Source organism: Eutrigla gurnardus, assembly GCF_963514095.1.
Source record: "Eutrigla gurnardus genome assembly, chromosome: 5".
Lineage (NCBI taxonomy): Eukaryota > Metazoa > Chordata > Actinopteri > Perciformes > Triglidae > Eutrigla > Eutrigla gurnardus.
Window position 1 is genome coordinate 18,882,851 of NC_139919.1, and position 27,478 is coordinate 18,910,328.

Consider the following 27,478-nt stretch of genomic DNA (forward strand, 5'->3'; position numbering starts at 1 on the left):
TTTTTTTTTTTTGGACATTTGGATTTTCTTACAAAAGTGGCTGGAAAAAGGTTGCATTAAAAATACAATCCGTTGTTTTATACTTTTTCATTTAGACAGGCAAAACGTTAGATTCCAAGATATTTTTTTTAAGCTCTGAAAATAGCATCTCTGATGTCACTTAAAGGTTTTTATAATTTTTATAACAAAGCAGGCAGCCCCTCCCAGTGTGTCGTCTCCTCATACACCCGGTGTCTCCTGCACCTTGCTGTCTGGAGGTGACAAACAGGCTCCTTAGGTTACATTTCTTAAAAACAAATCAACATTAACTTCATTTTCCATTCTGCAGATATCGGATATGTGAGGGGAGATAAAAGGTCAGTACTAGAAAGTAGTGACGTTGTTGTTTGGGCAATATCAGGGTAGGAGTAAACTCTATAAATCATCAACCTGACAGATGATTAGTGACAGGTAGTCATGAGTTTAAACCAAGAGCTAGAACAACCCGGTGAAGGAGTGACACTGGAGTTTGACTCTGGGATCCTGGGAGTGTGTTGGGCTGCCTGCTGTCTTTGCCTGTATGACAAAGACTATTAAACGGGCTTGGCACAGGCTCACACACACAGACCAAGTCAACTGGCACAGAGCTGACCAATCTGCACAATAATAATAATAACAAAAAGATTTATGTAATAAACATTTGTGAGTAAATGTACACTTAACAATAAATATGCCAAACAGACAATATATGTTTGTGGAAAGAACAGAAAACTAAACAATCTTCAAAAACAGTATATATATAAAGTGTTTGAAATCATGGCATGTTTAAAGGGAATGTATGAAGCACACAAGACGTTAAAGTAAGGAACAGACTCCATCGTCCCGTCGGTCAGTTTGACCAAACACACGAGGGAGGGAGATGGAGGGCGGAGCCTCACAGTGGCATCAACGACGTTGACTCTGCAGGTCTGGAGCCGATTCTCTTTACACTCCAACTTCAGCCTGCTTCAGACAAAGTATGCAAACTAGATAATGAGTAATGAACATAAATACCTCATTTAGGCTTTAGTGCATGTGCGCATTTAAGTGTACGTGTGTTCTCCTCTATCTGATCTGGTGTGTGCGCTCAGGCATATATTCATGTGCCTTATTGAACCTGTAAGCAATGAAGAAACCAGCTTAATAGTGCAGGAAATGTCTACGCTAACTACATCAACACGGTTCAAGTAATCCTGGTTTTCATGACACACAGGCCTTTACTCATCCAGCATGCACTGACAGTATGTAACACACACACGCACACACACACACACTGACTTGTCACGTTCAGGTCACACTAGTGTGGACAGAATCAGACCGCATTGCGTTCATCTTTTTGGCTTTGAGCAGATGATATACATCTCTAAGCTATATATACAGTGCAGCACATATATATTAATTTTCTCATCTTAAACCAACTCTTAAATTATCTCTGAGGTTGGAGGATTTAGGTCATGCTCCGAGCAATGTTGCATTGCTTAATATCTCTAATCGTTCTCTCAGTCTGGCACACACACACTCACACTCACTCACACACACACTCGCACACACTTTTTGGATGAGTGGTAATATGGCCTCCATTACCTCCGCTTGTATCCTAATATTCCAAAGAGAATGCAGATTCATCAATGGAAACAATCACATAATCATCTATAAACCAGAAAACTGTTCTACTGGTCTGAAATCAGCTTCAGTAACTTCAGTATTTGGACCTGTGAATGAGTGCATTTTCTAAAACATAACCATTTTAAAGAATAACCATTGGAAAGCAAAATAGCAGTCAAGTAGAATAAGCAATCAAAGTGTAACCGTTGAGGATGAGTCGTATAAAAAAAAAAAAAGAAAACTTAGAATACAGTGACTGAACATCAGTGGAGTGAAGCATTCTTTTGAGCCTTCTTTCATGCAGGTGAACCATTTTTGGGAGTGGATATCATTAATACTGCTTGTTAAAACACAGCAGTTGGATAGAGCTGCTGACAAGGCAGCCGTGGAGGCATTCATTTGTAAGCTAGTATTTGGGGGGAGAAAAAAAAAAAGAGAAGGAAGAAACAAAGTAAACTCATGCCCGTCATCTGAGTAGATATTTAAAAAATAATGCAGGGCACTGCTCTGCAGGCATGCGGGGTCGAGGAGCTGTCGGGATCGGGAAGAGAAGTCGATAGATGCAAGTGGAGACTGCCAAACGTCCCCCCCCCCCCCCAGTCAGCACGTCGTTTCATCGTTATTTTTTCCTTTCCTCTTCTCCTCCTTTTCAGATCAGGCATGATGGCGGATGACCTGATCGGCTCGGGACGCTGACAGCGGCTGATTCTGACGTTGTGGCGAGTCCTTGCTTCCGTTCACTGGCGCTCCTTCAGGTTCATATAGGACAGTGGTGTTACAGCTGTAATCTGCAAAAGCACAAGCAGACAGATGTTTTTTTTCAGTCTTTGTGTTTTTTGGCCTGTGCAAAAGGAAGAGCTCGAGAGATGATGTCACCAAAAATGATCAAATCGAGAGAATAGGCGGTGATTGGCCACGGACCATGATGCATGAAAACATTCAAATGACGCCTTCCCCGCCACCAGAGACAAAGAGGAATTAGTAAAGGAAAAGCACCCAATCTCACCCAGGGACACTGAACACACACAGGGACGTGTAATTAGGTTTGTCTCGCTGTAGTTTACCTGGATGGTTGTAGGAGATCGCACTCTGACAGCTAGTGGGGAAATAGAAAAGCAAGTTAAACAGAGAAAGCTGCTGAAAAAGGGCCTGAAGCTATCGTCAAGCAACAGATAAACGGTGACCTTGAACAACAGCAATGGAGAGGTGCGACATTCAGACCTACCTACAGAGGGTGGACAATAAAATTAAAACACCTAGACAATATGAAGTGCCCAAAAAGGTGTCGATGCCCTCAGAACACCTCCAGTGTTCTTGATACTGCTGCCATATATTAGGACTTTGATTGTTCAAATCCAATTTGACTGAATATACTGGATAATATTGCAAATATCGTATATTTTCAATATTATATTTACTGCATAATGTCTTATTTATTTAATATTCATTTTCCATATTTTACTAAAATGTTGAACTATTTTATCATGCAATGTATCCATTCATTTTGTTGCCGTCCCCTTCATGTAATGCAGCACCGCTGTCTGAAGGCAACACCATATCATGCAGTGAGTTATCAAGCTCAGCACTCACAGATGCATCCTTCTTTTATCAGGGAAGCAAGCACACAGGGACCACCGACACAGGACAAGACGACCATAAACCCCAAAGGTACAGATGGGACATGAATGTCAGACCGGGGAGGTTATAATCATAGAGCAGCTCTTACACACCGTCACATAAGAAAACCCAAGCAAAATGACACCGACACATCACACCCAGACATTCTTAACACAAAAATTAGATGGACTGAATTTTAAAAAAAAGTTGAAAATCGGTGTTTTGAAAGCACATGCAGAAGGTATAAATAAAAGCAGGGCTTCAAAAGGGAGGCTGAAAGGAGCACGTTTTTAACGGTTTGCAACATTAGGTCTAGAGATGCAATCACATGTTAAATAACCATTTTAACAACAACAACAAATGTTGATACAAGACTTGAGTGCATCTCTTCAGCCAACCAAGATCAGCTCACAAGCACAGAACAGCACTTTGGATCTTGTTGAATGTGGCCTGTATGCTTTTATGCCCGAGATTCATTTGATAAAGTAATCGACCAGGAAAGGTGGAGAGGTTGGCTGGGGGATTGAGTCTTGATTGGCTTAAAGGGCCTGGAGGTGGGCTGGTACCTGTTTAAATGATAGTATTGGACTCATCTGAAAAGGTTCTCATGAGCAGGGGCCTGGCTGAAGACCGGGGAGACTGCTGGCCCCCCATGTCCGACTGAACCGGCTTCTTCTAGAAGGGTGAGGCAAGAGACACCAATGACATCACTACCCTGACAAACACGTGCTGCCTCTCTCTCTCTCTCTCTCTCTCTCCATCTTGTGCGTTCTCTTGCACACAGACAAACATAAACACAGGAAACAAACATATGGATACACAAAGACTGCAACACTGACAACGACACGACAACTTTTCCTTACAATAAGACATTTTCAGAAGCCTAGGCTCCGTTTGAATTGCTACTATACTTGCACATTTTTCAAAAGCGTGTAAAATATCACACTCACACTCACACTCACACACACACACACACACACACACACACACACACACACACACACACACACACACACAGCAGAGTTTGTGTGGAGGGTCCAGGATGCGGTTGTTGACTTGAGCCTCATGCAGGTTGGTGCTTTGACGTGCTGCATTCACCTGACTTGACATGCGGAGGCGGCAGGCATTGCAGCAGCAACAGGCAGCTGGGAGGAAACACTGACTGATACAGCTGGACAGACAGAAATGGAAGACTGCACGTTGGGACACTCGGTCCAACTGAACAAGGCTTGGGCACACACACCGGCTCACTGACCAACATTCCTCCCAAATAAACCAACATCTAAAAAAAAAAAACTGCACTCAAGTCAAGAAGGAGCCCTCCAAAGACAGAATCCTTGATGTAGTAACTCATCTGAAATCCGAATTGTCGGGCCTAATCTGTCCAACTGCGCGGGGATTATAATAAACCAGAGAACGCAGCCCTGGTTTACTTTAGAGGGTTAGGAAGGAGAGGAAGGACAACAGCAAGACTGGCAGACACTGAAACGCAGGAAAAGACTCGAGTATAAGAGGTGACAGAAAGAAAAAGAGACCTCAGTCACTCCACGAGAAGCTGTGAGTGCTAGCGGTCTGCGACAACATGAAGATAGTAGATGTCCCCGAGGAAGGAAGGCGCTGTTTCATCTTTGGGGAGGCAGTTCCAGAGAGGAAGAGAGAAGAAATACGGAGGTGAGACAGAGTAAGAAAGAGGTGTTTAAGTGCAAAAGTGAGAGCATTAGTTAGGAAAACAATGCTGCAAAGGTGGAAAACGTATATAAATAAGGTTAAAGAGGGTGTTCACTACGTATAGCAGCGACTGTCATTTCAATCTGTAGACTGCAAAGACCACACTATGCTTTGTCCTGCAGCTTCTGATAAAAATATCTGATTTATTTTGTAACAATTGATAGATAAACACTTCAAAGAAACAAAACTGCTGTAAATTCCCTTCAAATATGTGGACAAAATCTGGTATATATATATATATGTACATAATATGTAATAAAACAATTATGGATTCTCTTTTCTCTTAAAAAATGTAAAAATATATATGGCTCATCTTGAATTCTGGGGCGTATACATGCATTACTTCAATCAAATGTGATTATTGACTACCTAACCCCACCTATCATATAAAGTGACAATTAGCTCATGTGTAATAGTTCACAGCGATCACGGATCAGAGGTGTGTGTTTGGATGTCAGCTGGGAAAAACTCTTGCAGGCTCATTTATGTATTCCTCCCTTGTCCCTTGTTGGTGGAGGCTAATACTCCTCTACGGAGAAGCAATGATCCAAACATACAAAGCCATGCTCTCACTTGAGCAATCCAACCAAATGTGAAGTGAAGGATTTGATTCAAACCCCACAAACATCAAAGACACAAACCTTGGGGAAAATGGTTAAAACGGTTAAATCGTCACAATATATAAACTTTGAGCATCAAAGATGCAGAGAAGGCTGAAGGGTGAGGGATGTGTGTGAGGCCAAGTCCCAGACATTTGTCCCCTACTAACTGTGTGTGTGTGTGTGTGTGTGTGTGTGTGTCTGTTTGTATGTGTGTGTGTGTGTGTGTGTGTGTGTCTGTTTGTGTGTATATGTGTGTGTCTGGTTGTGTGTGTGTGTGTATATGTGTGTGTCTGTGCGTGTGTCTGTGTGTGTGTGCGTATGTCTGGTTGTGTGTGTGTGTGTGTGTCAGATTGTGTGTGTGTGTGTGTATATGTTTGTGTGTGTCTGTGTGTGTGTCTGGTTGTGTGTGTGTATGTGTGTGTGTGTGTTTGGTTGTGTGTGTGTGTGTCTGGTTGTGTGTGTGTGTCTGTGTGTCTGGTTGTGTGTGTGAGTATATGTGTGTAAATGTGTATGTCTGTGTGTGTGTTTATATATGTGTGTATCTGGTTGTGTGTGTGAGTATATGTGTGTGTGTGTGTGTATATATGTGTGTGTGTGTCTGTGTGCATGTGTGTATGTCTGTGTGTGTGTATGTATGTGTGTATATGTGTGTATATGTGTGTGTGTGTATGTGTGTGTGTATGTGTGTGTGTGTGTGTATTATGTGTGTGTATGTGTGCGTAGATGTATGTGTGTGTGTGTATTATGTGTGTGTGTTTGAGCTCTACCTGTCGAGCGCGGGGCCCGCGGGGCTTGCGGAACACCACAAGCAGGATCTCTGGCAGTAGGCTGAGCAGGATGAGCAAGATGATGACCAGCCAGGCCGACACTGAGCTCAGCATGTTGGCGAACACAAAGTACAAACGCTGCTGCTTCAGGAACGGCCTGCAGGAGAGGGAACACTTTGGTTTACACCGACTCAAAGAGCTACGGGAGAGGAATTAAAAGTAACAGGGCAGCTACAACAACCATGTAGGTTATCGGAGCAGTTTCCTAACCATATTATTCCTCCCCAGAAGAAGCTGAAAAACATGTAGAAAGCCAGGGAGCCCCAGATTACAAAGTGGTTGATCCATGTCCAGTGCCGTGTGTCCAGAGCGAGCTAGAATAAATGAGAAAAGTCACTAAATCAGCGTGTTCTGCTGCAAGACAATATACGAGCTTCCAACTCTCATGTTAAACAGCTGTTCTAATTCACTCTTACATAAGACCAATAAAGAGGGTTTACCTTAAGTGTGACAGTGAAGACGAGGACAGTGAAGACAATTGTTCCATACGACCAGTTGCCAAAAACCTTGGAGATTTAAAAAAAAGAATGAGCAGGTGTACTGAGGAGACAACGCTAAATCAAGTCATTTGTTTTTATCAAGGTGAATTGAAATAAACCTGGCCGTTATCCTGCAGCGCTGGGTTACTGAACAAGTATCGAACACCAAAGAAGAAGAGCAAGCCGTGGAAGACTCCAAGTAAAGTCCAGTAGAGGAAAGGTCCCCACCGTAACATGCCGTTCTTAGCAATCTGTCTAAAGAAAGTCATGGAAGAGAAAGGTTAACATTCATAAAGTGACTATATTGTAACATATAATGCAGTCTCTTCGCATATAATCTCAATGATCACAAAGGAAAGTCTTTGGAAATCTTTGGGTGGGGAATAAAAACTCACTTTTAATGTTTAACGTAACAAAACTCTTAAGCTGACCGGAGTTGATTTCAGTAGATTTACACTGAAAATATATATAACCGGTCAAAACTGACAACAATACAATTGACAATGTAAAAATAATAAATGCCAAATTTATCTATCTTTTTGGCGTGTTAAAGAAGCAGAAATAGCTGAGTAAAATGTGTCTTTTGCAAAGGGAGTGTGACAATATTCATTACATTTCAAACTTTGCATTGTGAATAATAATCAATAATAAGACATGACACAGTCTACTACCGGTACATCTCTGTTTGACTTTATAGTGATTCCATTTTACTTTATCATTTATTTTAACTTAGATTCAAAAGATCTGAAACATTAAATAGAAAATCACAATTTATATGAATATTGCTCCTCTTCACTTAAAAGGTATGGAGGCAGCTGCAGATGAGGTTTCCAGGTTTACCTGTAGAGGGGAGCATTGTTCAGCAGAACCTCAATGCAGATGTGCTGCTCCAAGAGACTGTAAGCCAGGATGGGCATAGAGGTGAAGCAGATGTTGTACATCGTCAGATAGGCCGCGTCATAGAGGGGCTGGGGAGGGCAGGGGGGGTAAGGAGGAGGAGGGGGGGGGGGGGCATGGGGGGGCAACCAGGGGTTAATTTCATGGAGAGGACAAAACTCATACACACAATCATACTTACACATACAGTCATATAAGCAAGCTTATATACATCTTTCATGTACTTATGGAAGATCTTTGAAAGACCAAAACATAATCAATGTTCTCAAAAAAGATGACATCTACATTAATGTTTGCACTAATTTACTTATTTCTATGTCAGGAGTGTTTTTTTAGATTAAGCATAAAACATGAATAAAAACGAATATACTTCTCGCTAATAGAGAAAAAGGTGAATTTATAAATGTGCTCCAAACTTTAATCAGGTCATCTAAGTCGTACCTGAACTTCTATAATGATCTAATCATTAAGTCATTGGGTTCTTAAGCCACCATGATTACATAATATCCACATACGATGGACTACGGTGGTAGAACATGACACATCTGAATCCTTTTAAACCAGCGCTATGTAGTCAAATCAATACATAAACACATCAGTCAGAGCTCAAACATCCCAGGGAGCAGTGAGGAAGGAGCAATCTGAGGAAAGAGTCGAGCATTCAGGAGAGCGAGGAAGGTGTGGATTCAAAGGTTTCCTCTTTTTATACTCAGAACATCTCTCCAACTTCCAGAAATACTCACTTGCTGGGAATAGCCGCAGAAGAACTGGTACAAAAACTGAGGTAAGATGAAACACAGGTTCTGCAGGCAGAGAAACATAAGGTCTCACACTGACGGAATAACCTCAAATGCATGAATAAGTCACGTTTATGTCGGTATGATAATGCTAAACATTAGCCCGATTGAAGCTAAAAACTGTTTCTCCAACGTACAATATTATAAACAAGGTTTGATTCTGTCAAATTTGTCTCACCCCTTAATCCACAAGTGATGTTAGTACGTGGGTTTGTTTGTGAAATACAGGCTTTGTTGAAACACAAAACAAGTCGCTAGGCATGAAAAATAATAGGCATGAAGTCAATGTGACAAACGTGTGTGTTGCTCCTACCTTGTAAAAGAAATATTGCACGAGGTGTGCAATGCGAACGTAGTAGAGATGCCCATGAGCCAACAGAAGTTTCTTGAGGTGCTTGAGTTTGGGGATGGCATAATCACTATTCCTCACTGCCTGCCGACCCTCTTTGCCCTTAATACCTGAAACCCCAAGAACAAATATCACACACTACCGGGGTTTAACACCACCGTCGCCAAACCAGCCAGAAATACAGCTTAAACTGTTGCAAAGGCATTGCTGGTTGTCACACTTATAAACCGACTGTCTTTGTTCAATAAAATATTATACATAAGGAATCAATAAAAAAAAACACCATGGAAATGACACCTTTCTAAATAAGCTCACTTTATATATATATATATATATATATTATATAGGTACCACTTCTCCCAAGATGTAACAGGATGCTCTTAAGTTAAAAAAAGGTACCCATCCCTCTATTTATGAAGAAAATAGTTGAGAGAGAGCATGAAATGTCTTACCAATGCCAACATGCGCTTCCAAAATCATGCTGACATCATTGGCACCATCTCCAATGGAAAGCGTGATCGGGCTGCCTTTAGAGCTCTTCACCATCTTCACAATCTAACAACGGAGCGAGACAGAGGGGCAACAGTTTAAAAAAATCTAAAAATCAAGTGTGAAAATCATTATTTGATTTATTTAAAGAATAAATCTTTCACACATAATAACTGGACTGTTCTTACCTGGGCCTTCTGTAGAGGAGCCATGCGGCAGCAGAGTACAGCTGTGCAGTTTTGACAGATCTGCAGGAACAGGTTTTTGTAGCGACTTGAGTTGGCCTCGGAGGAGGAGTTGAGCACCATCGACAAAGTGGCTCCATCTATGATAAAACCAAAGTCCTGGTTTGCTGAAGACCAGGTCCTACAGAACAGAACAAGGAAATGGAAGTTTCATCATATATAAGATTGAGTTTGTTTAAAGAATCACCGTAATAGAAGAGCACAGAAACACACAGAAACACATAACCTCAACACAGTATTACGTAAGTCAAGGTACCAACCTGGTGACACCTGATTTAACTGGGGGTGCATCCTGTACAACTTTCTTGTGGTATTCATGCAAGAGCTCACGCAGTCGGTCCTCCCGCCTCCTCCCTCCATCCTCCAGAGTACGGACAGTCAGCTCCAACAGCTCTGTAGTTCTCTGGAACAACCTACATGCATAACAGGTGGACTTCGCTGTCTCCATCTTGTCCCCCGTTAGGACCCAAACCTTCATCCCTGCACCCTGAAGAGCCTCCATGGTCTCTGCTGCCTCCTCCTGAAGCCTGGGGATAAGAACCAAAACTGCATTATAGCAACAGGAGATTACTTTATAATATAACACCTCAACAAAGCTGCTATTTTTATAGTTGAAATGGAACTTAAGGATGAGGAAGAAACTGCACTCTTTTGATACCCGTATTACCCAATTAATTCACTATTTAGTTTTTTAGATGAGATGCTAATACAATAAAGTGTTCCATCGCTTTTGTGTTAGTCAAAGCATTTTCTAAAGTCAATAGACAATTGACTGAAGTATAACCTCAGATTATGGAAGAGTACCCGATATCAACCACAAGATGGCAGTGTGACCCTACATTAATAAGTTCTGAATAAAGGGGACTTTCCGATGTCACCATTACTCAAGTGAAATTAAATAAACCATTTCATACCAGACAAAACAAGACTAGGAATCTGGTGACTTGTGGCAAAAGGCACGAGGCCAGAAAAGTGCAGTGAAAAGCCACTTCTGTAAAATGTTGCTGTTGCATGAATAAGTAGAAAAACATCATAAAAAGGAAGAATGGATTCATTTCAGAGGCAATCATAAAACAGGGAGTCAAGACGGGATGTTTATGAACTGTTAACTTTTGCCCTCTCCTGTCAAGTTTAGGTGTATTCTGAGATTAAAGACCCCCTAAAATTCTTGGCACTGATCTTAAACGAGAGGCAGGGGAGCGGAAGGACAACAGTCCATGTACATCTGTTGGAGCTGCACAGTTACGTTGTGTGAGCGCTCACCGATCCTCCACAGCAGTAGCTCCTATTAGACTCATGCCGGTCTCCACTTGGTTGTAAACAGTCATGAGCTTCTCCTCTCTGTCCTGCAGAGCTAGTCTTGCTTCCCTCAATCCTGCATCCGCCTGGGCGTACTCCTCCGCACTGAGATATTTGTAGGCCACGCACAGCGTCCGGTAGCCCTCCTGAAAGACAAGAAAACACAAATTAAAAGCTGTCCGATCGTACATCATTTTAAACATAACAGAAACAATTCGAGACACAAGTTGCTCACTGTTGCATTACGCTCCACATGCATGCGTATCCTTTCGACCTCCTCCTGTTTGACACGGGGAAAGATGGAAGAGTCTGCTCCCTTACAGAAGAGCAATGTATCACCTGGACACAAAAAACACACACGTGAATGCAGACGTACAAACATACAGCATTGTGAGGGTCAACACTAAAAGACAGTCAATGCAATAAACCTGACAGTCGTCTCAAGCTCACCTGATTTGGATCTGACTATTACACTCATTCGCCTTCTCACTGGGTCAAAGTTCAACACGTGAAGCAGCTCATACCTTTTGGAGGGTAGAACATGGAAAAAATATGAAAGCTGTCCTGCAAACAGGGGGGGGGGGGGGGGTAATGCATGAAAACTAAAAACTCAACTGAAAAATGACTGACTTACATTTCAACATCATTGTCCCTGGTGAGAATTTTCATGGTTTTACTTTCGAGACCCAGAAATGTGAAGCCGTACCTGCAGATGGAGACAAATCATCACAAATGAGCCACTTGTGCACTCGTGAGCTCTACAAATGAAACGCATTCAACTCCTTGAGTCTTGACATTCCATCTCTTACCTCATGGCACCCTTGACCAGAGCAACCTCATCAGGTGAGGACGCGATGAAGCCTCTCTGCTCCTGCGGTGGATGGGGTACCTCTCCATCCAGCCCTAAGCCGTCCAGCTGGTGTAGTCCATCCCCGTGGCCTTGACGCTGCTCTGTAGACTCCTTCACCTGGACTGTGTGGCACAGACACAGGGCACGCAGAAACAGCTCCTCCCTCTCCTGGTAACACAACATGAACATGGATTAATCAATGATCAGTTCCAAAGAAGTATGAAAAATTGTGTATCTCAAGTATACACATTCAGATCGGTTCTTATCCCTTATGTATATACATTATCTCACTGCAGTTTTTAATAGCACACTCCCAATGTGCATTTAATGGATCCCTCTGTGTCATTGGTTATGTACAAAAAGAGACTTAAATACTGTCAAAAATGTATTGTTTTGGGAAAATATCAAGAAAAAGTAAATACAGTATAATATTTGACCTTTTGTTTGTGTGATGGCTCTTCCAAGCCACTAGGTGGCTTTGTTCCTTTGCCTGAGCCACATGTGATTTCTGCGTTTGTTTTTTTTTATTACTTTTCATTCGTCTCATTTTGGTGGCAGCCTTCAAGCCGGGCTGTAACTTGTCTTTTGGGTGTGTGTGTGTGTGTGTGTGTGTGTGTGTGTGTGTGTGTGTGTGTGTGTGTGTGTGTGTGTGTGTGTGTGTTTTATATAAGCCAAAACAGGTTTCTACCACACCCTCACACGCACTTTATATTTCTCTGACGTGATTTTTATTGGTGTGTAAAACCAAATTAATTCATTTACAGCCATACGTGGAGCCATATACAGCAGCTGGAGTTTAGATAAAGCCCTGCATTTACAACCATTTGTCTAAATTGCATTTTATCAACATGGGTGTTAAAGTGCCACAATCTGTAACGTGTTATCAGTTGCACGTGTCAAGAGCAGGCAGATACTTTGCCCACCCTCCATGTTGAACGTGTATGTTGACATGTCAAAGAGGCCATATGTGAAGGGTCCTTCCCGAGCAGCGAGCCATGTTGCTGCATGTGTGAGTTTTGCGACAGATGGAGGGAAACCACACAACACTCACCTTGCCAGCTTTCTCCTGCACTTTGTTCACGGGTCCATCTGTGACACAGAATCCGTCCAACTCTGAGTCGGCGTCCAGGTACTTGTACTGGAAGCCATCGATGCAGCACTCTATGAACTCCATGTTGTTCTGAGTGAGGGTGCCTGTCTTGTCTGTGAAGACGTACTCTACCTGTAGGCAATGTGATAAAAAAAACAACAACATGTGACCGACTCTTCCAAAAACAATAAAAGGTTCAGTTTCCCCACTTAACAGGTTCCAACAAAAAGATTAGGCAATTGCTCACAGGAAGAATTACACCGCATTAACTGTTTAACGAAGCAACACCTTTAATTGAAGTAATCAGTTGGCAAACCAAGCGTGACCGATCTGTGGCAGTACTTTCTGAGTTAGGGGTCCCATAAAGACACAGCACGACCAACCTGGTGTCCTTATAAGCAGCACATATTTCACAGAGGCACAGTACAGATCAGTCTGGAGACCACATTATAATCCTTCCCTTCTGAGTATTAAAATGGAAAAAAATAAAATAAATCACAGACATATCTTTGTAATGGTGAACTATAATAGGGAAAGTCATGCATTCATTTTGTAGCATGACACGTTACCTAAAAATGAATGAGTTTTAGTGGATGTCCTGCAAATACTTTTTCCTTTTTAACTAATGGCATACAGCGATCATGTTCTGTTTAAATACTTAGTAGGTGTTTGGCACTCCCTGTGTATCACACCCAGTTTTTAAAACGCCCAAATCACACCCACTCCTGCCATTTAAATGTTTTAAGTTATTTATGACCATCTGCCTCACCTGTCCAAGCTCCTCGTTGAGGTCTGAGGTGTTGACCAGAGCCCCCTCCTTGATTTCAGGGTCAAAGAAGTCCTTGTCCCATGTGATGAAAAAGGATCCCAAAAACTTCTGCATCTCCACCGTCACATACATGGACACCGGAATGATGAAGTTGAAGAGCACCATGAAGGACAGGAAGTCAGTGAACATCTTTAGATACTGTTTGGAAAATGAAAAACACAGGCACATGTTTAAAAGTTTATATTTACTTGACTACATCGCACTGTGTGTGCACTACAAACATCATGCGCTTTAAGTCGAGACCAGTGGAAGATGCTGTAAATCACAATGTTCACAGTTCATTGGGAGCGGAAGGTTATCGGCCAATGAAATGGACCGTGTCACAGTGTAGGTCTGCAGTGGTCATTTTGCTGAGGGGAGTTTTATTAGCGTGGATCAGAAGAGGCTTGTAAAGCGCTTTCATATGATGGAACTGTGACCTCACAAGTTACAACTACAAGGCTCCACGGGGCAAGTTTTTACTGCAACAGCACAACATACAGAGTACTGATGCACTGCTACGAAGACCGATCAGCTTTTCTTCTCCCAGTGGTAATTCCTGCACGGCTTGGGTTGGGCTGTTGTGGTGCCTGTCACAATTAACTAGTCCTTGCTTTGACAACAAGACAGGCGGGTCTCTAAAATAAGCACTCACCAGATTGGTGTCCTTCTCTCTCTGGGTTTTCTCGTTGTACCACGGCTCATCCTGCCCAGGCTTGCTCTGCCACACGTACTTGAGTGTAGTGCACACTAAGGCCTTGCTCACCAATATGCAAAGGTAAACCAGAAGGAAGGCATTGATAGACCTGGAAATATATGAAATCATATTAACAAGTACCAAAATGTATGTCACATATTTTAACTCGTCACTTCCTCTTAACCTACTTCTCCACCGCAGATCGTTTCTGAGACTTGCCCTGGTAGTTGAGAGCCATCTTTGTCTCCATGCCAGTGTAAAGTGCAACGCCTTGGGATAGAAATGGGGGTAAAATAAGAGGGATTTTCTTCTATTTATTTTTAGCTTTCCACACTTTAATATGTTGTTGTAAAAAGGTCGATATCGTTAGACTCACCATAGATTTTCTGAGTGTTCTTTAAAGTCGCCCCTTTCAGCAGGAGGTTTTCTGGGCCCAAAGACCTGCACAACGACATCAGTACATCAAACCATTAAAGAAGCTGTGCATCTACACACTCCTCTATTCCCTAAATGGAAACCTGGCAGGCAAGCTGGCATCCACTCTAAAATACGCAGTGACAATACACAGTATAACTGCAGTCTGGGCTTACACCGGTTCCAGTGTTCTTGAGAAGGACATTGGCATTTGTTTATATGGCCATTACAAAGCCGTCAATGATAGATGCCTGTGTGAGTGCTTTGGAAGCAGCGGCTGAAGCCATGCCAGCATGTTTTAATTTTAATGCTTGTCTGCATTGACGAATCAATGGAATAATGATTTGTTGGTGATACAAAGGGAAACAAATGAGTGCTTAAGCAACTGTGTTTTAAAGTGGGCTGAGGTTGTTGTGCATGAGTGCTCTCACCTCACTGCAGGCTCCTGATCGTTTTTGTAGATGTGCATACGGCCGACAAACCTGGAACAAAATGACACATACACCTTTTTCGTTTTGCATATATTATCAAATCTATTAATACCAGATTAGATGTGAATTTAAGGAATCAAAATCTATGCAGAGTTCATTTACTTTACAAAACTAAAGTACTTAGGTGAAGAGGTTTTGGAGCCAGCTAATTAGTGGTTAGCCAGCATCAAACTGTCAGTTTTATTGACTCTGAATAACAAGCACTTGGCAGCATGGATTACTTGGCCCTAGCACGTCTCAAACACCATTTTGATGTCTGGCTACATGACAACATTCCTCCTCCTTGCCCCAAGGGGGAGCCAGAGGCTGTCTGTTGACTAAACTGAGATTCCAACAAGTGAATAAGAATCAACCAAACTGTGCTGGGGAGACCAAAGATTACAAGGCTATCACCATTCCTGATATGAAATGCACACCTAGGCTTGCCAAAAGCCCTCCACTTAACCATCGACGTGTTATTATTAAAATAATAATATCTCCAGAGCCCAACAAACCGCAACACAACACGTGTTTGTGGTGTAAATCTCTTGGGGCCACATGATGAGTGCCTACTTGTAAAGGTCAGGCTGTGGCTGTTCACACTCGATGGTGGCGTTGAGAGACTCCAGATCCTTCTCTGTGTCTGGCACGGTGTAGTGTGTCTGGATAGAGAGAGGGAGGGAGAGAGAGAGAGAGAGACAGAGACAGAGAGAGAGACAGAGAGAGAGAGAGAGGGACAGAGAGAGAGAGAGAGGGACAGAGAGAGAGAGGTTTTCCCTCAGATACTGTGTTTCTGATAAACAACAAAAGAGAAACAGGAACTTCAAAGCAAGGCTGATAAATATAACTTCACTTTCTTTGAAAACAACTCATATACTGTTCTAGAGATTCAAATTCCTATTAATTATAAAAACTACACAATAAATATCAGACATACTGTAGATGTTTATACCAACGTTCCATCTCCTAATCCTAATGTGTTTAACTAACTTTGACTAATCTAAGTTAATGGCAACAAGTTTTCCATTAACTTTGACTAATCTAAGTTAATGGCAACAAGTTTTCCATTAACTTTGACTCATCTAAGTTAATGGAAACAAGTTTTCAGTGTATTCTTCCAAGCCAACATTTGGATGAAAATACTTCCACAATCAGGCAGAGCGTCCCATCTTACTTTATGGTTGGACTCTCCATCCAGACTTGCTGTGGTAACAAAACATGTGTCGTCATCTCGGCTGGACTGCAGCAGTATTAAATCACAGGGAAAGGTCTCATCTTCCTCCACCTCCACAACATCTCCAACCTAATTAAGAAACACAAGAAAATACCACTTGCAAATCATTTTCACAGTTGCCTTCCTCCTTCCTCTTAGGCCCCCTTTCACTCTAGGGAGCAGAAGGACTCCAAAATAAACATCCCATCCATAATCCTTTCAAATTGTTGTGGCTAATTTGTTAGCAAGTAACTGCCTACTTAAATGTACAGCAGAGTAATATGAGCATCCCTGCAGAGTCTGACCACTGGGTCAATATTCACTCTCCCTGGTTTGGTCTGCAAATTACTGACACACACCAGGCTCTGTGGCTTGCTAAATGTTTGTTTGAGCTATAGTGCATTTAGCACTAGGAGGTCGCCCACAGTGAGCTCCTGTGTGGGGAACAGCTGTCCAAAGTTTTATACAAAGCAGTGTTTTAGTTTTGACAGCTGGATGTGGATTGTCAGTGGTGTCAGCAGCACTAGCAGGCCTTTAACATAACCAGGAATCATTTGGTAAACTTTTCATATTAGGAAATATTGTTTAATGCAAATTTATCTTTTGAACACCCTTAAATCTCTAAAAAAAAAAAAAAGAAGAAAGAAACAACAAAAAACAATGTCATCAGAAATAATCTGCACACTATACTCGACTATGAACGTTACACCCATGTTTGAACATCTAATCAGCTCAGCGTACGGAGCAGGTGTTCCCCTGTACATATATTCCAAACACAACCATGCCGAGTTGCCAACAGCTCCTTCATGACCATGTCTCTGAGAAAATATTTATTCCAGTACCTTGATCTTCTCACTCTCCTTCGGTATCCTCCGGCCTTGCTCTAGCACTGTCACTGGGTACTTATTCACCTCATTGTCAGCCTTGTGCCGTAGCCAGTCCTCGTAGCCCTGTGGCAACACAGCAAAATCAAAAATGTGTTATTTGCTAAATGCAACAAAAAGTACAAACGTTTGTCTTTGAGGGACAGGACATTAACATTAGAACATACTGACACACAGTAGCGTTTTGACAGGACCTTTCACTAATCACAAGAGAAGAGGGTAAGACAGAAATGCCTGAGCATACTATATATAATCTTTACATATATATTTCATCATTATGTGAAAGAAAGAGTGCCTGCAGCAGCAGAATGGGATAGTGATTGTCCAGCAGTGCATTGGAACTGTATGCCATGAAATAATACTGACTCGGGTAAAAAAGAAAATATAAAAATAATACTGGGGCTGCAGCAGCATAAAGCCTAGTGTAGACTTGTATTTGACTAAATCAAATACAATCCAAATCAACTCCTCGTCAGCCCATCAGAACAGTCAGGTGAAACAGTGACTTTGAGTTTAATGTCTCAGTTTAACCTCAAACTAACAAGCGTTTAACAACAAGCTTTAGACCTAAAGTAGGATGTCCCTTAAAATTAGAATTAATATGAAGTTGCTTGATCGTCCCTAATATACAGACCGCTTTGGCTGCAAATTGTATACTGAAGCCCAAAGTTGTATCACCCATTCATCCTGGGGACACAGGACGACAAGACCAACATGTTGGTCAACCGCTAAGTTTCAGTCAGACAAATGTTCTTACTTACAGTTAAGTGCATCCTAAATGAGGCAAGGGATTTCTTTCCCTCATGGATAAAACGCGCACACCAATTCAATAAACAGTGGAGAGTTGATTTAGGGGTTAATAAATGCCAGGAGAGGAACTTTAAGATGGTGATAATAGAGATAGAAGAGATGGTGCAGAGATGCAGAGGGTAGAGGGAAACCACAGCGTGTGCCAAGGAGGAGCCGGAGCCAGAAAGTAGGATTACTGGAGAAAGGTGATCGAAGGAGAGAGAAAGTTTGGTTGAGTGATGCAGAGAAATGATGCCAGGTGAATGAAAACATTCCACGGATGGTGCGTTGAACTGTACAGTTCACCTCACCCTGACTAATAGTGTGGGGCAGCCTGCACTTCAAAGCCGGGTTGAAGGCGGTCCAGGGCTATCAGTGCGTCCCATATATTTTCGTAAGGAAGCCCACCCACTATTGTACATTTCAAAGCCCCAGCAGTACACTAACTAAAAAGCCAATTCTAGAACAATACATCTAAAGCTGGGACATGGGAGGCAACGGAGTCAAAGAAACAGACCTTCCCCTTGATAATTTCCATCTCTGTAATAGACTCTCTCTCTCCCCCCATTTGTTCGCGTTCCCAGAGTGCACATTTCATCTTCTCCCCAATCAGAATTCAAAGAGTGGAGCACATTAACACAAAACCCAAGAGAGCACGTACTTTATACAAAAATCACAGCGAGGAAGTTATGAAAGCATGGGAAATTATTATGTCATGTGGAGAGAGAGGAAGGCTATAATGCAATGAGGGACAATGTGAGGAAATGACATCCATCACAAATAAAATGTCTACTGTCAGCACCCATCGGCAGCAACTTACCTGCTTGATAGCGGTAACTGTAATCACAAAAAATAAGGGTAGGCCACTGGTGACTGGGCTGGTGGGAGTGTCCACTATCACCTGTTGGGAGAAAAACAATTTCACTTCAGAGAAATGTAACGTCAGCACCCAGCAATAAGCGTGGCCTTCAAACTGGAATGCTGTACATTACTACAATGCGTCACTGCAGCACATGTTTGTGGTTACGTGAAGGAGGAGTTTGTGGTTATGGTATAGAAGCCCTCTAAATGCAGGGTGTAGTCCATTTCTGTGAGGCGATTCTACTATTCCCCCAAAATCTGTTCATCGCTTAGAAAACACGGGAGACATTTATATTTTGGAAGGCAGCAGGAGAGGTTCTGGACCACGGAGCTTTTAATCAAGTGGCCCAGGGGCAGAGTGCTTAATCTGCAGGCATGCCAACACCTTTGTATCTCTGCCAAGGCATGGGTGACGGCCAACACAAAGCTTTGCTGGACTCACCTTACCTGACCAAACTGTACGTGAGAGATTCTAGCGGTACAGTATGCGCTTCATTTTTTATGTGTAATAAGTGCGGGACAAGTTATCAGGTAATCCCAAACAATCGGTTTAGAAGCGGCACCTGACCGAGGCTCCCAGCTAAAGCCTCCGGACACAAATAGCCTTGTGTATTTGTGTGTTCCTTAAAACCATCATAAGATGGATTTACCCTGGCATTTATGATCCTGCAGAATGCAGGCTGGTCTCCCCCCCCTGAGCCAGAGTGCATATTCCAGCACGCACAGACACGACACTTTCAGCTCGTTGGTATTCCGACCAGGAGCATTCCAAGCTGTCAGATGGCCAGCAGCTCAAGGAAGAGCGGGAGACGCTTTGCGAAGCATTCTCTGGTTTTTACTCAACAGCACGTGGAGTGAAAATGCAAAAAAAAAAGAAGAAACTATAAACTGTAATCACAGAGGGATATGAACACAGCCACATTCAGTTCCTGTACCTACTCTCTCATAAGAAGACCAAGGGCAGTGAGCTACTGTCCCTCCCAAGCTTTACTGTGACTACAATTAACTAGAGAACTAATAAATTAGTGAACATCGGCCGTTTGGAGGGAGTGCAGATTTAGAGGAGAGTCTGCATTATATTTGTAGAGGTTGCCGATTCTGGTGCAAAAGTATTAATGATTCTGCTGCAGTAGCCTCAGGTGTAGAGAGCCAGAGGTGAGAGGGCTTCAACGCTTCAAAGGAGCAGTGTGTGTACATGAGGATGGTATATGGAGCTCTCTGTTAAAGACTCATTACACATTGGCGCACTGCTGTAGGCCGTGTAGACCGTGGAAAAGCTTGCTTTACTCTGTCATGTTAGCCCTTCACTGTTCGGCATGACCAGGTTCTCAGAGGAGAATACTTCCCCAAGCAGGGGTGTGAAGAACACTGGAAAAAGGTGATGGAGCACTTTCATTTTTCTGCCCACTCCCGTGACTGGATTGAATGTTGGCTGATCGCAGAAAGTCCTGCAGGAAGGACTGAGGACAGCGTGTCCCTCTGATGCAGCAGCCAGATGGCCAAACCTGACAAAGGGTGACCACAACGCGGAGAAAATGATTTACGAAGCCAACTTTCAGTGAAAATGTTGATTTTGATTTATCTTCGGTAACTCTCTGACAACTTCAATGGAAACTGTACAAAAGAGGTCTATAAAAAGAGATAAATGATCGTTTCTTTTTTAGTATCAGTTCATAAACAGTAATTCTAAAAAAGTGCTTTCTTTCAAATCACACTAAAATATCGTGTGACATCAGACTCGACGATCTTCACAGAGGTAATTGCATCAAGGACGGTCATCAATTTTGGAATAGGGTAAAAACAGCCCTGTAATGCGTCAATAGTACCATTACTGAAAATACTGCAACACTCTGAGACAACGAAAACCTACACAAAACCTTCAGCTACTGTGATTCTGCCAAGCAACACGCAAATCTCGTCTTCCACAGTTTATCCACGCCGGTTCCCCACCAACTCTCCACCAAACCTCCAGATGGCTGAACACCTTTCATCCTCTGCACCATATGAAAAGCCCAAACATCACAGCCATAGGAGTGAACTGCGTGCTGCTGCCGATGTGCTGGTGTGATACCAGAGCTGCAGAGCGGAGCAGCACAGAGCCATTCATCGGAGCCGGGAAGTGTGTCAGAGTGAACGACGGACAGCGGGTCCCCGGGGTCCCAGGGCGGCGCCACGGGCCATCACATCCCCCTACCCCTTTGCCCTTTCGTTCCCCCACTCCCTCTCCTTTCTTTACCCTCTTGCTCTCTCATCGTTGTTGCCCTGCTCTTTCACTGCGCTCCATTCTCATTCGATCAAATTCAAGCAAAGACATGCAGGACTATTTATAGCAGAGTGGTGCTTTTTTATCAGCCTGTGTCTATTTGTGGCACTCTCGGTACAGAGGGCTTCCTGGCTGCTGACGTCAGCAGTGCAGCGCTGCAGAGAGATGGGTGGAATGAGGGGGGGGAAGAACGACAGAAAGAAAGAGAACAAATGACAGGGACAGACAAAAGGAGGGTGAGACAGACTCGGGAGTACGCGTGACATTTGGTTGTTGGTGGAGCATTTGCATTAAGCCTCTCGGGGGGAAGTGAGAAGGTTTATTTCCGACTGCGAGGTGCGAGTGCAAAATGAGTCGTGTACCTGTTTCTCTCTCAACCCCTCTCTCTGATATAATAGCAGGCTGCATGGGGGGAAACTGAGTGGTTGGGATAAGGAGCCCCTCAAGAGAGGCTGGATTAGTGGAGAAATGCCAACCATGCTGCAGCTTGGGTAAACACCGTCAGCAAACCCAGGACACCCACTGAGTCATACATCAACACGCGCACACACACACACGTACATACCTACAATGTACACACACAACACACACACACTACAGTACACTGAAAACTTTACACACTGATAATCCTTTTATATCTGCAAGCGTGATACTTGGTGATTTACTCCTACTGCATACTACTACTCATGATCATTTCACACAACTCATTTCTCACAACTGTCCAAAATCTACCACCTGTATCGTTTAGCGGAGCATCACGTGAGGTTAAGCCAGGCGAACTGGAAAATAAAGGCTGTCGACTGTAAGTACAGGTGGAAACGGCAAACACTGCAATTGATCTGCTATCGACATAAGACTGATGACATTACTTTAGCGACGCTAGCGTTTCATTCAGTTCTGGGCTTCTGGGAGAAGTCACTGTGAGCTCATTCAGTCTGCGTGAGACTAGATAGAGCACATCCCCACTGAGCCGACCCAACGCCAGCACCTGTTTACACTAGAGGGCTGTTTGCCGCCATAGTTTGGGTTACTGCTAAAAGGAGAGAGGTTAGTTTCTGTCTCCATGGATTGGAAAAAGGAACAGAGAAAGAAAGAGATGATGGAAGAGCAAGTGCAGATGCAAGCAACAAATATTTCCTTTTTTGTTTCCAACAGCAATCGACAACTGCCAGATCCCAAAGGAGGAAGTGGAAAGAGTAGAGGTCACTTAAGAGCACGGAACTAGAGAATACAGATGCCAGTCAAAGCATTTCAGTCAGCGCTATTGGCCAGATCCCAGTTGCCACTTATGAGGACAGGATGACACACAAGCTACAATGGAACAGACTTTTTGAGATCACCATATAAGACCAAAACAAATCTGGTCAAATTAGTCTTTTCATTTCAGAAAATAACAGAAGCAACAATAAAGGTGCTCTCAATAGAGTACAGATCTCCACTGACTAAACGAATACAACGCACACAAAAAGGCATCGTTAAACATACTTCATTCAAACTCGATGTATGCGGGCGATCGGCTCGAAGCCATAAGATGAGTCAGACAGCAGCATGGTTCTGTTAGCTGTCAGCCAAACAAACCTCAAAGTATTATCCCAACATTGTGGGCACACAGTAGCAGCTGGGGGTTAAGAGATGTACTCAGCTGTGTTATCACTAGCTTCCCTACTGGCCGGTGGGCAATACAAGGTGTTTAAGAAAGTGTGAGTCACACAAGAGGCCCTTGAGCATGGAGTCATAACGGAACAACCAAAATATTCTGCAGTTTGCTGCAGCAGAATGTGAGATTAGCCGTGGACGGACACAGAGGGGCAGACTTAGGACTCACGAATAGATACATGGATGCACACACAGGCGACCCATCCTCTTGGTGGAGATAATGACATTAAAAAAGATATCATATATATAATTGAACCATTTTCCATAATATTTTGGCAAACCTCAAATGCAGATTTATCCTTTGAACCTTGTAACCGAGTTCTAGGGAATTCCGTATCAATATGTCAGACAAAAACACAATCCACGCGCTCCGGAGTCCTGGTAATAACAGCCTAATAAAAATCCATTATTGGTTTACATACGATCGAGTTGAGCTGGTAACTTACAGCTTTAGCTAGCTTGCAACTTAATTTAAAACAAACTACTTTAAATTCAAAAGGATCAGGACACAAACTAAGTGGAATTATTATTAGTATTGTCCATTTATGGTATACATGTGTGTGTATATACTGTATATAGATGCCTTTGATAACGTTCCCGCTTAAACCACTTGTACCTTTGTTCAAACCTTGGAGGTGTTTCTTTCTTTCTACCAAATATGTCTAAAAGGCGATGCAAGAGAGCAGAATTGCAAACAATCTGTGGTATGTGAGTCAAGGCCCACACCTGTTTCTCAAGAAAAAAAAAAAAACCATAACACATTCGGTATCTGCTTCACACCTGCCATGCCCACATGCAAATGGTCAGACATTTTCACACTCCACCTCACACACAGGGTTCACACATCGTGTAGATCTACAGAACACAAGCTGCGAAGCCGAGTTGGATGAGACGCAGTAAACCATTGAGATTAATCAACAGGCTGTATCAGCCATGCACACAAGTTAAGGACGGCATCCATTAAGTCATTATTTAACAATGACAAACAAACATGTCAGTCTGGGGTGACATACACAAAACATGTACATACCTGAACCAGGAAGATGATAAGGAAGTAGAAATTGGCGATTCTTCTAAACTGTTCAAACAGGTTCTTTGGTAGAAAGTTCCAAACTGTATACTGTGGGAGGACAGAGACAAAACATGCATCTAGGTCACAGAGAAATACAATACGTATTACAGTTTGTGGAGTGGAGTTTTTATGCTCTTTTCTGTATAATGCTTTTTGTTTTTCAACAGAACTAAGGAAGGTGAAAGAAAAGCTCGTCAAGGGGGGAGAGAGGCATTGGATATTCACAGACTCTTGCGTGCATTCTGTCTGAACTGAGGAAGGGGAAGAGGAAAGGCAACTTCAATAGTCTCTGTTCTTTGTACTGCCTAGGGAGACGGCCCATGGGGGACTACAGGTATTAAATTGATTCAGATAAGGGATTTATCTCCATAATGTGGCTAGCCCTGAATGCAGAGCCAATGAACGTATTAGGCTGGGGACTATTCCTGTGTTTTGTTCTTTTAAAGTGGCCATGACCGCTGATACCATCGGGACTGAAGCGACGATCTGCTTAAATCTCTGAAAGACGGCTCAACAATACCCTGCTGGTAACTTGGTGCCACACAGAGAAGTGCCAGGATGAAAAAAACACAAATATGCATCCATGTACATGCACACGCACTCATGGGGAAACAGAATGGAGGCACTGTTTATGAAGGGGAATGTCTGCATGGGGGATAGTGTTGAAATGCAGCGGCAGCAGAATGGCCCATCTCATTTTGCCAGACAGAAAAGAGAGCGAAAGTAATGAGAAAAGGGGGGTGGCAGCAGCGAGGGTGGTGGTGCAGTAGCAACGAGAGCAGGAGAGGAGAGAGGCGGAGATTGGTCATTGCGGAGTGCAAAAGCAACAGGATGATGGAGAGCAGAGGCATGGAGGAGCATAAACACTACAGTCGGGGTAATTAAAGGCTGTTTACCCTGACACACTGGCAGGAGCCAATTGATTGGCCCATCCTCAGTGGGACCCTCTGCACCACTATAAATCCCATTGCCGTCTTACCCTCACGCCGTTACCCTCTGCCTCATCACTTCCTTCATATCCATAAGCAAGCAAGCCAGCGCCTGCCTGAGCCTGCCGCTGACACGGGACTGAGAGTGAGATTTTGGTGAGGGGGGGGGGAAGGGGAGTGTGGTCCGTCAGAGCCCAGGGGGAAACGACCGAATTTCCCACCCTGCCGGTACATTAATAGCGGCCATGTATTTCAGCGGCACAGCAAGCGCTCTGCTGACAGACAAATAATCGCCTTCCGTGGGGAGCAAAGAGAAGCATGTGGAGATGCAGTGGGAGGAGGAATAAAGAAAGGAAGACACAGGAATGCTTAGGATTGTTCAGTGGTTCATTCCAAGTGTTAGATAACAGAAGAAAAATGCTTAAGGCAGGTGAAACAGAATCCACAGAGGAGCTGGGAAACGAACACAGGCATATGAATTTCATCTATGTAGCCCTGGCATGTGTTTCTTACCTTGGAAGACACAATCCTGTTATCACAGAACTTGGGTGGGATGAAAGCCTCATTGGTGGAAGATGACCGCTGACCAACATAGATAGTCCGACTGTCTACTCTTCTCTCATCGCCGCCAAGCTGGAGGATGAAGCAGCGGAGGATGGGAATGGGGAAGAGATTAAGATAAAAAGAGAAAGGAAAAGATAGGACACGTTAGTTATTCTGACGTTTTTATTGTGCAAGATTTTTTGAGACTGATACGTATAGACTGAATACAAAACAGCCCCTCTCAATCATCACTTAAGGCGGTGTCTGTCTGTCTATATCTGTGTTCGGGACGTTTCAGAAAATAAACTTTGATTTCTCTGATTCACTGGTTTACTCTCATGCCGCTCCCACTCTTCATTCACTCTATACCTCCATAGAAATTTAATGAGCCCAGTTACATCCAACAAAATAAAAGAATGCCTGTAATGCTTGAGGGTGAGGTAAAATGTGGACAATTATCTGCAACATGGGGGATGCAGACTCAATGAAACAAATGACTTGTTGTTCAGGTACAGCAAATCCACAATAGTAACAAAGGATTTGTTGTGGACATAAGAAGTCTTAGTCTGATGGGGCCTAAATTCCACCCACATGTCAAGTATTAAGAGATTAGAATTTCTATGGCAGCAAGTTAAAAGGACTTTAAAGCACTCTGCTGTTGAGCACAAGCCAATAACTCTGAGTGGACAAAGAAAAGTGTGACAGAGGTCAACGGGCCAAAATTGTGATTGTGCGAGGGCTATAACTAAATTTCTCCGTTCCCAGGTGGTCACTCATCGATGATAAACGAGTCATAAATGCGGGCAGCCAGGAGAAAAATGCTGTGCTCAGATTTATGGGTGAGGCTGCCTCATCACGATGCAGATGGCAGGATGATATGTGCACACACACGCATAAGTGCAGGCACACACCGGCCAAATGTCTGATGGAGGACACACTTCAGGAATCGTGTCAGGAGCCAGAGACACACTGGACTCCCCTCAACATGAGGTAGCCGAGGAATTCCTCTTCCATAAAAGGCAGGTAGGGTGAATCATGGAGCAAGGCGGGGATGCCAGGTCTCTGTCTTAAGTGCACTTAACAGGAAGTCTCCTTACATAAATGTCACTAACAACAGGAGAGATGGTGACCCAAAAAGGAGCTAAGGAAATTGTCAAGTAGGTCTTTTTCCTTTTTTGAATTTAAAATCAGTTTGCCGCCCTGCGTGGACCTGATGAGGTTCATTGTTCTTAACAACAAGTGGAGACATTCATAGATTAACATTCATGACAAATCTTTATATAAAAAACATTAAAGCTATGGTCTACGATTTGAATGTCTTTCTGAAAACATTTTATGCGAGAAATAAGCTATGCAGTTGCTGAATCTGTCTTTATTTTAGTTCGACAACAGTCAGTTTAAAAGTTAGTTCAAGTTTATCAAGAGCTTGCGGGTGGCGGCCCCATCTCTCGAAACTCGCCGCGACATGATGTCATTGCACGGCTTCTTACATAGACAATGAATGGTAGCATTCCCTCCGGGTAAAGGTATAAACTCAGGCAGGACGCCGTTTAGTTTCCCGGTGTGTCTGGGACTTCCACAACATGTACAAAGCAGTAATAGTGTTTATTACGGCCATGAATGATGACACATTATTGGTGTAAATGCAGCGGGTGCCGGTCGGATTTCTCTCTCGAACAGACTGCAGTACGTCTCCGATCCCAAACTGCTCCGCGATCGCTCGCCACAATCCCCCCCCCCCCCCCCCTCCCTCCCCCCTCCCCGCTGACACCTCAGCCAAAATCTCACTCTGAACTCACTTGAGAGCCCTGCTCCATACCTGAACTGCTCAGGGCGACAAGCGTCTTGTCCGCTCGTAGTTTCAAATGTGGAAGTGGGTCGGGACGGGAGCAGGAGAGTTTTGGCTCAATTGACAAATCTTTCAAATCATAGACCAGACCTTTAACAAGCACCAGGGTGGGAATTTTACCATGTCGTGGCCGTCGTG

The 27,478-nt window shown here is 43.3% G+C and overlaps 1 protein-coding gene across 8 annotated transcripts in view; it reads right to left on the reverse strand.

Moving 5' to 3' along the window:
- Nucleotides 1–23: 23 nt before the first annotated feature.
- Nucleotides 24–27,478, reverse strand: part of atp11c (ATPase phospholipid transporting 11C (ATP11C blood group)) — a 39,524-nt gene continuing 12,069 nt past the window's right edge. The window contains exons 2-31 of one of the 8 annotated variants that reach the window (XM_084009469.1): nucleotides 25,462–25,581; nucleotides 23,978–24,067; nucleotides 18,988–19,068; nucleotides 17,337–17,444; nucleotides 16,456–16,584; nucleotides 15,855–15,943; nucleotides 15,243–15,293; nucleotides 14,774–14,838; nucleotides 14,586–14,667; nucleotides 14,356–14,506; nucleotides 13,662–13,859; nucleotides 12,854–13,024; nucleotides 11,762–11,970; nucleotides 11,587–11,658; nucleotides 11,403–11,476; nucleotides 11,188–11,291; nucleotides 10,917–11,098; nucleotides 9,914–10,180; nucleotides 9,597–9,774; nucleotides 9,372–9,474; nucleotides 8,884–9,029; nucleotides 8,517–8,576; nucleotides 7,717–7,844; nucleotides 6,996–7,131; nucleotides 6,838–6,903; nucleotides 6,608–6,711; nucleotides 6,338–6,494; nucleotides 3,807–3,912; nucleotides 2,688–2,719; nucleotides 24–2,411 (exon numbers count right to left, since the gene is read on the reverse strand). In XM_084009469.1, the coding sequence (XP_083865595.1) occupies nucleotides 3,811–3,912; nucleotides 6,338–6,494; nucleotides 6,608–6,711; nucleotides 6,838–6,903; nucleotides 6,996–7,131; nucleotides 7,717–7,844; nucleotides 8,517–8,576; nucleotides 8,884–9,029; nucleotides 9,372–9,474; nucleotides 9,597–9,774; nucleotides 9,914–10,180; nucleotides 10,917–11,098; nucleotides 11,188–11,291; nucleotides 11,403–11,476; nucleotides 11,587–11,658; nucleotides 11,762–11,970; nucleotides 12,854–13,024; nucleotides 13,662–13,859; nucleotides 14,356–14,506; nucleotides 14,586–14,667; nucleotides 14,774–14,838; nucleotides 15,243–15,293; nucleotides 15,855–15,943; nucleotides 16,456–16,584; nucleotides 17,337–17,444; nucleotides 18,988–19,068; nucleotides 23,978–24,067; nucleotides 25,462–25,581 (3,423 nt within the window). In that variant the 3' untranslated portion in view covers nucleotides 24–2,411; nucleotides 2,688–2,719; nucleotides 3,807–3,810. Of the gene's footprint in view, nucleotides 2,412–2,687; nucleotides 2,720–3,806; nucleotides 3,916–4,775; nucleotides 4,867–6,337; nucleotides 6,495–6,607; nucleotides 6,712–6,837; nucleotides 6,904–6,995; nucleotides 7,132–7,716; nucleotides 7,845–8,516; nucleotides 8,577–8,883; nucleotides 9,030–9,371; nucleotides 9,475–9,596; nucleotides 9,775–9,913; nucleotides 10,181–10,916; nucleotides 11,099–11,187; nucleotides 11,292–11,402; nucleotides 11,477–11,586; nucleotides 11,659–11,761; nucleotides 11,971–12,853; nucleotides 13,025–13,661; nucleotides 13,860–14,355; nucleotides 14,507–14,585; nucleotides 14,668–14,773; nucleotides 14,839–15,242; nucleotides 15,294–15,854; nucleotides 15,944–16,455; nucleotides 16,585–17,336; nucleotides 17,445–18,987; nucleotides 19,069–23,977; nucleotides 24,068–25,461; nucleotides 25,582–27,478 lie in introns of those variants that run through there. The other 7 variants (XM_084009471.1, XM_084009467.1, XM_084009470.1 and 4 more) reach the window with 7 other exon arrangements.